The sequence below is a fragment of the Amblyraja radiata genome, chromosome 8, assembly GCF_010909765.2.
Source record: "Amblyraja radiata isolate CabotCenter1 chromosome 8, sAmbRad1.1.pri, whole genome shotgun sequence".
Classification (NCBI taxonomy): Eukaryota; Metazoa; Chordata; class Chondrichthyes; order Rajiformes; family Rajidae; genus Amblyraja; species Amblyraja radiata.
The window spans coordinates 47,249,446-47,262,023 of NC_045963.1; the positions used below are offsets into that span (position 1 = coordinate 47,249,446).

At 41.8% G+C, this 12,578-nt stretch overlaps 1 protein-coding gene across 2 annotated transcripts in view; it reads right to left on the bottom strand.

The window, feature by feature from the left end:
• Nucleotides 1-1,068: 1,068 nt before the first annotated feature.
• The window catches only part of fam98a (family with sequence similarity 98 member A), a 49,014-nt gene continuing 37,504 nt past the window's right edge, over nt 1,069-12,578 (bottom strand). The window contains exons 8-9 of one of the 2 annotated variants that reach the window (XM_033025828.1): nt 3,681-3,810; nt 1,069-3,650 (exon numbers count right to left, since the gene is read on the bottom strand). In XM_033025828.1, coding sequence (XP_032881719.1) covers nt 3,052-3,650; nt 3,681-3,810 — 729 coding nt within the window. In that variant the 3' untranslated portion in view covers nt 1,069-3,051. Of the gene's footprint in view, nt 3,811-12,578 lie in introns of both variants that reach the window. The other variant, XM_033025827.1, reaches the window with a different exon arrangement.

Here is a 12,578-nt window from a genome sequence, read left to right on the forward strand (position 1 = left end):
TTATATCAATTAATCCGCTGCTCAATAAACTTAGTTCCATGTTTATAAAAACTTTGAAGATATACACAGAGTTGCAAGAGGCGGAGGAGGAAAAATATTGAAAGTACTACATTTTAAACAAATATTTGAAACTGGGATGAAATATTCTTGTGATATTTATTTCTATTAACCCGTTTGGAATCAGAATGCAATGACAATTAATCGCAATTTAAAATTTTCTATGAAATAATTTTCTAGACATTTATTCTAGCATAAAATCTCCATGGAATCAAATGTGAAGTTGGATAGGTGATTGGTAAGTATCACGATCCAACCCAGCTGGATGGTGCTCTGCTACTCGGCACCCAATTTCAGTATTCGGTTGATCAAATTTGTGGATATTGTTGTAAGCTTATTGGAAAAATTAAAAAAAGACTACTTTTGAACAAAACTATAGGATACTCTATCATGATCAAACCTCTTAAAAGTCCCAAATACCCAGCATATAATTAAGTACTTTTAAGTCAGAATGATTTTACCTTTCCACAAAAAGGTATTTTCTATCTAAGCAGGTGGGCAGGCATAGCCCCAAACATTTTGCATTTCAATAACCAGCCAGGGTTTAATCTTAAATGATTGTATAAAGTACTGTTTACAAACAAATCTGGATACAACACATTATTGGAATCTTTATCAATTAAAGCGTATATGTCATATGCTCCCATTTTATTCAGTTATCAGTTCTAATATATTTCATTTAAGGAAAACATTCTGTGTCATTGCCATTTGCAACAATGCCACTGTTGTCCTCCTTTGGCTCTATGGACACAGTCTGTCTAATCCCATACCCAAGTTCAACTAACTAGTAATATCAGAAATGCAGGGTGACAATCTTGGCTGATTCATATTGCTTCCAGCCCAAAAATGTTAAGATCAATTGCAGAACCCCTGCAAGCCACTATGATCACATCAATTAACAGCATGACAAAATGGAGAAATGAAGCATTTCTGAAGCATGCAAATCAGTTGTTCTGGGGTAGCAACAGGATATTTATTCCTACACTTGAATAAAGTATGCAGATACAGCTGTTCAATAACAAAAGAAAGGTTTTATTCAGTTGTCTGTACCACTGTATTAAATTAAATCTACATTAGTTTCCACAGCATTTGAGGAGGAATTACATTGCATCAGCCAAGCACAATTTCCCTCGCCAGAGTCTATTCCTCAAAATACATGTCATCCAAATAGAAGATTCAAGATAATCTTTCCATTTAAATGCAGATTAGACCTTTAACTTCTTAAAACATACAAGTACAATATATATTGTAATTTCAGTATCCTTTGAAGCTTGCAATTTCCACCACTTCTTGGACAAAGTAGGAAAATTCTGGAAATGGCATGAAATAAAATGCCATTTCCTTTTCAACAAAAAACTTTGTATACAAAGGGGAACAAATTATGATTTTAATGATTGCTGAACACTTTGTAGTCTGGTTTTCTTCTGGTGCCTACAAGCAAGTCTGTGGGACATTAAACAACTGCTTGAAGAGCAAAATATAATCAACCCTTAAAGATACAAGATCTCTTCCCAATTAGCCCACAACAACAAACTGGGAGCAAATTAAAAGTGCGTCTTGTCTATAACAGCAGCTCTTAAGTTGATAAAGGACTGTTGCTGTGTAATTGTAAGAGTGAACTCCAGTCAGTATGCAATGAGTGGTAAATTGCAAAAAGCTATTTTGTTGTGCAAAATTACATATGTACATGAAATGATAATTTGAAAATCTAATCCACGTAATCATAATCGACACATAATGCTCATAGCACTGGCTAAAACAGAACACGTGTTTCTGTTTGACAACATTTAGAGCAGTGACTACAAAGGTTGTGATTCAAGAGTCAAAATAAAAATTAACAAACACTTTTGCTCAAATTAAAGAGATTATCACTGAAATCACAACACACAAGTGTGCATGTAGGATAACGTTTCAAATTTCCTTTTATTTCCAGCATTTTGACCATGGATTAATATCCTCAGAAACGGACTCAACTTTAATAAAGTACGGATGGAGCCGTCCATGGGAACAAATCACTGAGCATTATGATCAGCCACGCTTGGTCAACATTCTCCCCCATCTGTAGAATTATAGGCATTGTGCATCATAATTTAAGGCTGCATTATTCAAACCCAACAATTAGCCCTTTCTGTGGTAAATATCTTCTGCAGTTTTCAAATCACACGTATTTGCAAATAGGATGATAAACAGGAAACCTCTGATAAACATAAGTCAGAAATAAGCAAAGAACCATGGATGACACCCAATCACAATTTCTCAATTAATTATTTGGCAAAACTACACTCGTAACATACATATTTAAAACAAAAATGTTGATGGAGAAATCACTTTTGACTCAAAAGGATTTCCCTCATCACCTGTAACCTGAGTTAAAAAACTCAACAATTCCAAACAGTAAAACAACATACAGATACTTTATTGCTCACCTCTCATGCAGCTTCACCCCATCACTCACTCTGTTTGTCGAGTTTACATGTATTTACAATTACCAGCCAGCAAGAACAACCGAGTGGCTTCACATCTAGAATACAAGGGAATCGCAAGCTCTGCAAATGCGTCTGCTGAAAATGTCAGCCAATGGAAAGGGGAATGCGGGTTTAATTTGGGCTCAAATACTCAGTATGTAGTGCACTTTCAATAAAATAAGAGTTCTAATTGCGCCAGTGGCATCTACACATGCAGAAAAGAAAAACGTACAATTTTTTTTGCTGCGCTTCAAGTACAATTTCATGTTGTAAACCTTTTTTTGAGAAGTGGGGGGGTGGGGGGGATGCGGGTGTAAGAGGCAGGAAGAGAAAGGTTTAGAATCACAAGCTTTCACTTCTGCTGGAAGAAAGGCTTTTCTGCTTTGTGTTTGTTTGGATAACACATCTGCAACACTGCCGATACAATATAATGTATTTAATTTTAGTGGCATTCCAGAGTTGGTAACTGGTGTTTGGGAGAATCTGTGCCGCTTACAAGATGAAGCCAGTAGCAAAGACTATCATGTTATTAACTAGAATACTGCCTACCTTGATAAAAACCAGATGCATTATATTGTTGGCCTCCTTGCTGGAAATATTGCTCAAACTGTCCTCCCTGGTTGTAGCTTTGTCCACCTCTGCTGACCCAACCACCAACTTGACCCCCACGCGCTCCACGACCCCCTCGGACACGACCTCCTCGTCCTGCAACTCGTCCTCCACCCTGATCATGGCCATGATCATGGCCACCATCTTGATATCTGCTGTCTTGATGTCCTTGGTAACCACCTCCTTGATAGCTACCCCCTTGATAGTTGCTACCACCTGCATGGTAGTTACCCCCTTGATAGCTACCACCACCTCTGTAGCCACCATGCCCTTGGTAGCTAGAATCTTGATGACCACCACTTCCATCTGACCATCCACCTTGAACTTTTCCTCTGCCTCCTCCACGTCCTCCTTGTTCTGTCCTATCATAGCCACCTCGGCCCCCACCTCTCCCGCTTTGATCATATCCGCCTCTTCCGCCTCCTCCGTAGGATCCTTGATCAAATCCGCCTCTTCCACCTCCTCCATAGGACCCTTGGTCATATCCACCTCTTCCGTGGGACCCTTGGTCATATCCACCTCTTCCGTGGGACCCTTGGTCATATCCACCTCTTCCACCTCCTCGTCCACCACTAGATTGGAAGTTATCGGGTCTCTTCTGCCATGGTGGCATCTCAGGCGGAGGGGCCTCAATCTCATTTGGCCTGCCACCTCTGTCTGGCACTCTTCCCATAAGCACCTAATAAGTTAAGAAACCAAGGAACAGAGTAACAGACATTAGTTACATAAAAGGACACAAAATACTGGAATAACTCAGCAGGTCAAGCAGCATTTCTGGAGAATATGGATAGGTGATGTTTGGATCGAGATCCTTCATCGGACATTTGTTAAATGACTGACATCGACAAAATACCCACTAAATGATGTAGTCCGTAATCCCAGCACAGAAAATAAAGCCCAAGTAACAAGATTATTTAGGCGATACAGGACACTAACAGGCATAAAGTTTCTACGACACACCTTTGAAGGACTAGCCATCTATTTTCACTCTCCATAAACCTGCAAATTTTAATCTCAATCCTGTACCCTTTTGATAGTCATTATTGAATTTTATTGCACCAACCGTACAGGCTATGCATTGCAGATCATACGAACCCTTGCATTTTTTTCCCTCCTACTTTTCACCTATACCTGTAAACATGTCTCCTTGTTGCTGACACTTCAGGCACCGGAGACGGTGCTGCCTTATTGACACAAACAAAACTCTTCACGACAATAATTACCACTGCTCCAAGGATAGTAGCTTCAGTCCCTCCAACTAGCTGAGGTCATAAGTGATAGGAGCAGAATTAGGCCATTCAGCCCATCAAGTTTACTCCACCATTCAATCATGGCTGATCTATCTCTCCATCCTAACCCCTGACACCTGTACTAATCAAGAATCTGTCTATCTTTGCCTTAAAAATATCCACTCAGGGCCTTCTGTGACACAGATTCCCCATCCGCTAGTTAATTCCTCCTCATCTCCTTCCTAAAGGAACGTTAATTCTGAGAATCCTAATTCCTAATTCTGAGACTATGACCTCTAGTCCTAGACTCTCCCACTAGTGGGAACATCCTCTCCACATCCACTCTATCCAAGCCTTTCACTATTCGGTACATTTCAATGAGGTCCCCCCTCATTCTTTCAAACTCCAGCAAATACAGGCCCAGTGCCGTCAAACCCTCATCTTATGTTAACCAACTCATTCCTGCGATCATTCTTATAAACCTCCTCTGGACCCTCTCCAGGGCCAGCATATCCTTCCTCATATATGGTGCCCACAATTGCTGACAATACTCTAAGTGCGGCCTGACAAGTACCATAGAACCTCAGCATTACATCCCTGTTTTTGTATTCTAATCCTCTTGAAATAATTGCTAGCATTGCGTTTGCCTTCTTTACTAGTGATTCAACTTATCATCTCTAACTTGTTCTTGTACGTTTCCTCTGTTCATGACATCTATCCTGAGGTTTGCGTTTTATGCTTCAAATAATTAAGTCAGGTATCCCATGTCATATGGGTCACTTATGCCCTCAGAATACCTCATTGTCCTTCTCTGTACCATCTACATCATATGTATCTGCCTATTTCTGTCTATCCATATCCTCGGAGAACACAATCCAACTGTGCTTCCTAAATTTTAAATCTGCTCACTAGCACTTTCTGATTTCTGACATTGACAATTTTGTATTCATTGAATCACTTTCCATTCTACAGCTTTCAATTTTCTCACAAATCTGTAATACTATGCATGTTTAAAGTCAATGGGCATATTAGATAAATACCAAACATTATCATGCAAACACTCAACAGTATTAGTGAAAAAAAGAAATGAATATTGTTTCAGGTCAATGACCTTTTATCAGAATCTTTCATCCATTCTGAATACGTCCACTCTCCACAGATGCCATCTGATCTGCAGTGTTTCCCCAATACACGTTGAACGCCAATTTTCCAGCAACTGATGTCCCCCCCCAAACAATCTAATAACAGATGTTGGATATAGCAGACGGAGCTGCCAACCCATCGCCTGCTCCCACTGTCGCCCCAGCCTTTTAGAACCCTTACTTCTGAACCCACTCCTGATTCGCAAGGTGCACCAGCAAGCTCTTCTTTACCCATTGAAAGGACAAAAAGTGCTGGAGATATTCAGCTCTGAAGAACGCGGATATGTGACATCAGGATCCTTTCCCAGACTGATTCAGTTGGTCGAGTTACTCCAGCACTTTGTGCGGCGCAGTTGCTGGTCTGCACCGGTTCACACGGCTCTGTGGACAGCGCTTTCTTCAGTGTGCCCCCACTGACAGAAAGTGCTTGGTCAACATGGGGTCCTCTCACCAGCTGTGGCATCCAAGGTGGAGTATGTCAGCGACTCCAGAGGAGGAGGGGAGGGGGGGGAGGAGAGTGGGAGGGGGAAGGAGGCGGCGGCGGCCCAAAGAAAGCACTGTCCCATGGGCTACAATAGCTGTGTCACTGGAATATGTGAAGACTGAAGAAGGACTTGCTGGCGTGCTTTGCGAGTCGGAGTGGGGTCAGAAGCTGGACAACGGTGGGGGCCAGGGATGTGTCCACGGGTCATTCCATTCACATTCAATTTACATTTTATATTAATTTTACTTAAGTTTCTGGCACACCATGGTGCTTTAGATACCATCTAAAGGGGTGTCGTTAGGGGGCCAGGGATATACTGTCATTTCATTATCATGTGACCTCTGTTGGTCCAGCAAAACGGATAAACCAAAAAGGTTCTAGAAACAAAGATGTTGGAAAATCAATGTTCAACCTGCATTTTGTTTTACGTTAGCTTAATACAATTTGCAATTTTGTTTTTGCTTTTCGATCAGATGTACTATTCACATTAAACCTACCTCCTCAAATAATTAAATCAATCAAACTCAGATATGTGCTGGCATGCATTTATTACATTTAAATTTGATAATAATTAGATTGAAATGTCAATGTGCATAAAATAAACTGCAGCAGTAATTATTTGGTGTGTTCTAGCAGTTGCTTGAAAATTACTTGGGAGCAAATTATTATAATTGTGTGAATTGCACATTTGGTGGCACATTTGTCTTTTGAACAATGATGGGCCTGTGGCATCATTTACAGTCATAGAGTCATACAGCGCGGAAACAGGCTCTTTGGCCCAACTTGCCCACACCGAACAACATGCTCCATCTACACTTGTCCCACCTGCCTGCATGTGGCCCATATCCCTCTAAGCCATGTACCTGTCTAAATGGTTCTTAAACATAGAATTAGTACCTGCCTCAACTATCACCTCTGGCAGCTTGTTCCATACACCTACCGACCTTTGTGTGAAAACGTTACCCCTCATGTTTCTATTAAATCTCCCCCCCCTCACCTTAAACTTATGTCCTCTGGTTCTCGTTTCCCCTACTCTGGGCAAGAGACTGTGTGCATCTACCCAATCCTCCTGTGCTCTAAGAAATAGTCCCAGCCTACTCAACCTTTCCCTATAGCTCAGACCCTCGAGTCCTGGCAACACCATCGTAAATCTTCTCTGCACGCTTTCCATCTTGACAACATATTTCCTATAACATGGTTCCCAGAACTGAACACAACACTCTAAATGCAGTCTCTTGTATAACTGCAACATGACCTCCCAACTTCTATACTTAATACCCTAATGTGATTACATTCAGATAAATTTCTTACATAGAAGATACATATAACTTTGAACAGTATGGCGCAGAAACAGACTTTTCAACACACAATGTCCATGTCAATCTTGATGCCGTTAAACTAATCTTCTCTGCCTGCACATGATCCATAACCTTTCATATCTAATCTGGCATATCCATGTGTGTATTTAAAAGCTTCTTAAATGCTGCCTTCATATCTGCCTCCATCACAACCTCTGGCAACGCCTACCAGGCACCATTACTAGAAAATTTGCCCTCACATCTCTTTTTAACTTTGCCCCTCTCACGTGCAAGCTATGCTTTGACATTTCCACCTTGTGAAAAACGTTTTTACTGTCTACCCCATCTATATCTCATAAATTTATATATTTCTATCAGGTCTCCCTCAACTCTGCTGCTCCAGAGAAAACAATACAAATTAGTCCGAGCTCCCCCTCTCCCCTGTAATCATTGTGTTGTCATTTTCAGGGAGCTATGGGTTTGGACCCCAAGATCCCTCTTGGTCCACAACACATTAACGATGTCAAGGGTCTTGCCATAAACTACATACTTTCCCCTTATTTTCAACCTCCCAAACACTTCTTGCTCAGATTAAACTCCATCTGCCTCTTCTCCGACCATTTCAGTATACCCCGCTGTATACTTTGGCAGCTATGTTCACTATCTGCAAATCACCAATTTTTGTGTTGTTTAAAAACTTATTGACCAATTCAATACAGTTCAGTAATATTTCTAAAGAGCAAATAATCCTCAGGAGGCTGGACAAACCCCACATAACCACAAAAATAAACCAGAAATGCCTGCTTATTCACGTCGCTGCTGTTGTCGGATAGGAGTGGAATCTGAATGATTTGCTTGCATAAGTGACAAGAAGTTTTTACTAGTTCGTATGAATATAAAACTCAACAAGCAGCAGCTCAGATAATTTCAGTACAGGGTTAAAACCTAAACCTAGTTCAAATTGAAAGTAATACCTATAATAGTAAGATTAAACGAGAACTTACCAGTTCGAAGTTTGATCGTTATTTTATGAGGAGTAACTTTGAGGGATTACGTGAAGAACCCGCCAGGACGCATGCGTGTCATTCTTCAAAGCAGCGGTGTGAAATCACAGATAACAGTAATGACTGAACATAGTAAGATTAGAGAAGAGGATACCAGTTGAACTTTATGATCAAGGGTGGGAGCGGAGGGCACGTAATCCCTCAACGTTACTCCTCATAAAATAATGATCAAACTTCGAACTGGTAAGTTCTCGTTTAATCTTACTATTTTACTTCGGAGTCACGCGAGTGACTACGTGAAGATTTCAAAGCTCTGTGATTTCATGCCGTGGAAACGAGTCCATGCATCACATCTGCCTTAATTGACTAAGGGAGGAATTGTGTTAACATGTTTAAACATGAATCCGACATTGAAAATCCATGATAAATTTATTAACAACAAATTATAGCCCCTATTTCATGGGGTAAAATCATATTACAGAACTTAAAATTGATTCTGCAAAAGTTCCAGGTTTAACCACTGGTTTATGGTAGAATTGTTGGAACGTTTTTTCCCTTGACCATCCTGCTGTCTCCAGGATTTGGTCCATCGGTACGTTCAACTCCATAGCTGCCGATGTAGCTACAGCCCTGGTGGAATGAGATTTGAATATGTTAGTATCCACCCCAGCTGTTGTTAAAACCTGTTTCAGCCATCCGCAAATAGTTTGAACCGACACTTTTTTGTGGGGTTGCTTGTGGCTGATTAGTAGTGCCATCTCATTGCCTCCGATGTTTTTGGTGTTCTCCATATATAACAATAAATGTCTTATTATACAGAGACGATCATCTATAGGGTAAGCCCTAAATTCTATTTTGAGGCCTGATGGTCCCGGTCTGTTCTGTTTGACTAATTCGTGAATATGAAAAGTTATATTTCTTGTTGAAGAAGTCATATTGTCCAGCCTTAACGTATGTAAAGACTGTACCCTTTGTGCTGTGACCAAAGCCATCAGCATGACTGTTTTATTGGTCAGTTTTTGCAGGGACAGAGCTGTTGCTGGAGACCAGTTCCTTAGCAACGTTAGGACAATACTCACATCCCATATTTGAGAGTACCTGGTTCTTGGGGGATTGATGTTAAAAATTCCCCTCATAAGTTTGGTTACCAGGGGGTGAGTCCCAACAGAATGACGCTCTGATCCTCGCCATAGATATGCTGAAAGGGCACTTCTGGCGCAGTTAATGGCACTGTAACTGAGCCCCTCATCATAATGGAGGCCTGCCAGGAATTCCAGAACAGACGTTATGTTCATCGAGCTGTAAGTGATGTTGTTTCTGTGACAATATATCTCCCATTTCCTGATATATACCAGATATTGTTTTTTGGTGGACTGCCTGTGAGCCGCTGAGATAATGTTCAGTGTTCGGTCCGTCAGTCCCAGTTCCAGTAGAGGTTTCTTTAGACTCTACAAATTAATAAGTTTGTCGTATTATGACATGGATGGCTATCCCCAGTTACGGGATGAACCAACAAATCTGGTTGTTTCAGGATGGTGATACATGGTTCTAAGACCATGTCGAGTATCACAAGGAACCATGGTTGAGTAGGCCAATCGGGCACTACCAAAATACCAGAAGTCGAGTCTTGTTGTATTTTGCGTAATACCCAACTGATGAGGCAGAAAGGAGGGAATGCATAGAAAAACAATTTCCCCCAATGCAGCGAAAAAGCATCTATCGCTGATGCCCCAGGGTCTGGTTCCCAAGAAACATAGTTTGGTAACTGGTGATTGAGTCTAGATGCAAATAGATCGATATCTGGTATTCCATACCGTGCTACAATATCAGCAAATACTTTTATATCCAACATCCATTCGATGTTTTCATTGAATTTGTGTGACCTGGTGTCTGCCACTGAATTTAGGTTACCTGGTAGGTAAGTAGCTGATATCCAATTATTTCTCTGGATACACCATTGTCAAATTGTATTAGCCAGATTGTCACATGATGTCGATTTGATTCCACCCATATGGTTAATATATGCCACCACGGTGGTATTGTCAATCTGTAGTCTAACATGCTGGTGATATATTTCAGAACAGTATGACTTTAGGCCATAGAACGCACCCAACATTTCCAGGTAGTTTATGCCAAGTGTCTGTAGTAATGATGCCTCTTGTGCATTCCATCTACCTCCACAGCTGGAGATGGAATTGGTAGCACCCCAACCAAGTGCACTGGCATCAGTTTGTAGCACCACTGAGGGGTTGCTGATAATGATAGGGCTGGAACAATGCCGAATGTTATCCCTCCACCATTTTAATTCCATAATTGCTTTGATTGGTAGCTTCATTGGTCTGTCGAAATGACCAGCATTAATTTTGAGTCCTTGTATTTTTCCCCTTTGTAAATTTTGATAATACAAAGGTCCAAATTGTGTGGCTGGAAAAGCAGCCACTATTTTGCCAATCACCCTTGCTACCAATCTGATAGATGGTTCACTGATGTCAATGAGGTTGTTGCAGGCCTCAGTTAAGACTGTAGCCTTGTCCTTTGGTAAAGTCACCGACATGTGAACTGAGTCAATAGTGAACCCCAAATAATCCATTATGGTGGAAGGCGTTAGTTTAGATTTAACTGGATGGATGATAAACCCCAGTTTCTCAAACAATTGTTTGGTGGCTGATACAGCTAGTTTGGCCAATTCCAAAGTTTTGCCCACAATTACTATGTCATCTAGATAGGCCATGATCATGTTTTTGTTTCCGAAGAAACGCTATGGCTGGTTTCAAAATTTTTGTAAACAGCCTGGGGGCTGATGTTAATCCATTTGGTAGCGCTCTATACTGCCAGGGCTGCCCCATCCAGTTGAATTTTAAATAATGTTTGTGATCAGTCCGTATAGGCACTGAATAGTATCTTTTAGGTCGATGCTAGCCATGAAGTAGCCTGTGGAAATCAATTGTTTGGCAGTAACAAAGGTTTCCATTTTGAAATGAATATACTGCACAAATGTATTCAATTTGGTCAAATCTATGATGATGTGACAACCACCATCTTTTTTGTTTTTGGTAAAGATATTAGACACAAATTCGAGAGAATCGTGTTGGGTTTTTTCAATAACCCCCTTAGCGTGGAGTCTCACCAGTTCAGCATGTGCTTCCAATTTTTCTTTTCGTGAAAGTACGAACGTTCGGTTCGGTACATGCTGAACTGGGGGCTATTTTTGTGCACAAATTCAATGGTATATCCCTGGATACTGTTTAGGATATAAGTGTCTGTTGTTAATGCACTCCATGCCTCCCAAAAGAAGTGTAATCTCCACACTTCTCCATAATTTGTAAGAGACCAGACCCACCTACCTCCATGGTTACCAGTGGAAAGTTTACTTCTTCCTGTGTAGTCTTCGAGGAGGTTGAGGCGCCGGTGTCTGGGTTTGTGTTTGGGGTTTGCGCATTTTCCACGAAGGCCGGTCTGGGCCATGGCCTAAAAAAGACCACTGTCCTGTATGTCCGGCCTTTGAGCTTTCACCAGCTTCCGATTGTCTTGCTCTGCTGGTGGGTGCGTAAGGGTGCTGTCTTTGAGTGTAGGAGGTCCTTCCTGTTGTCGCCTTTATGAGCCCCAGGGTTTTTGCCTCCTCATCGAGCTCCTTAACCTGTTTGGACAGGTTGCCCCCAAATAATAATATTGGTGGCTTTGTGTCTCCAGGTTTGCACAGGCCTGCGAACTTTGGATTTAAGGCAGGTCGGATGGCATTCTTTCTGATACTATTGATCTCATACTGCGTATTGCAGAAGAGTGCCAGTGCATCCTGTTGTTCTTGCGACATGTCTTTCTCCTTCCTGCACCCCCTGCACACTTGTTGTTTGTTCAGCAAACCCCTCTTCAGGGTCAGCCCAGAATTGACCCCCAGTACTCCCCTCTGTCGAGGGAGATGCACTGTGCAGCCCTACGTAAGGTGCTGCTGTGGGTGTTTTGTATAACCCATGGTAACTAGACTCCATCTCCCGGAGTCTGTCACGTTGGAGCATCTGCTCCATAAGCCGCTCCATTTGGCCCCAGTAACGCTGGTCCCCGCGGCATTTCTTGCAATCCGACTTGTCAGAGTCAACGGCTCTGTTCCGGATAGCCTTCCCGCCCGGCCGTGGTGTTGATCTGGCCGGCGCGGGTGCCAAGTCGGGCACAGCTGATCCCACTAACGGTGATCTGGTGCCGTCAGCCGCTGCTAGCTGCCCGCAACTCCATGGCTCTTCCAGCCAGTGCAGCTCTTGTGGACTCTTGTCCATTGTTTCCCCTGTGAAAAACAGC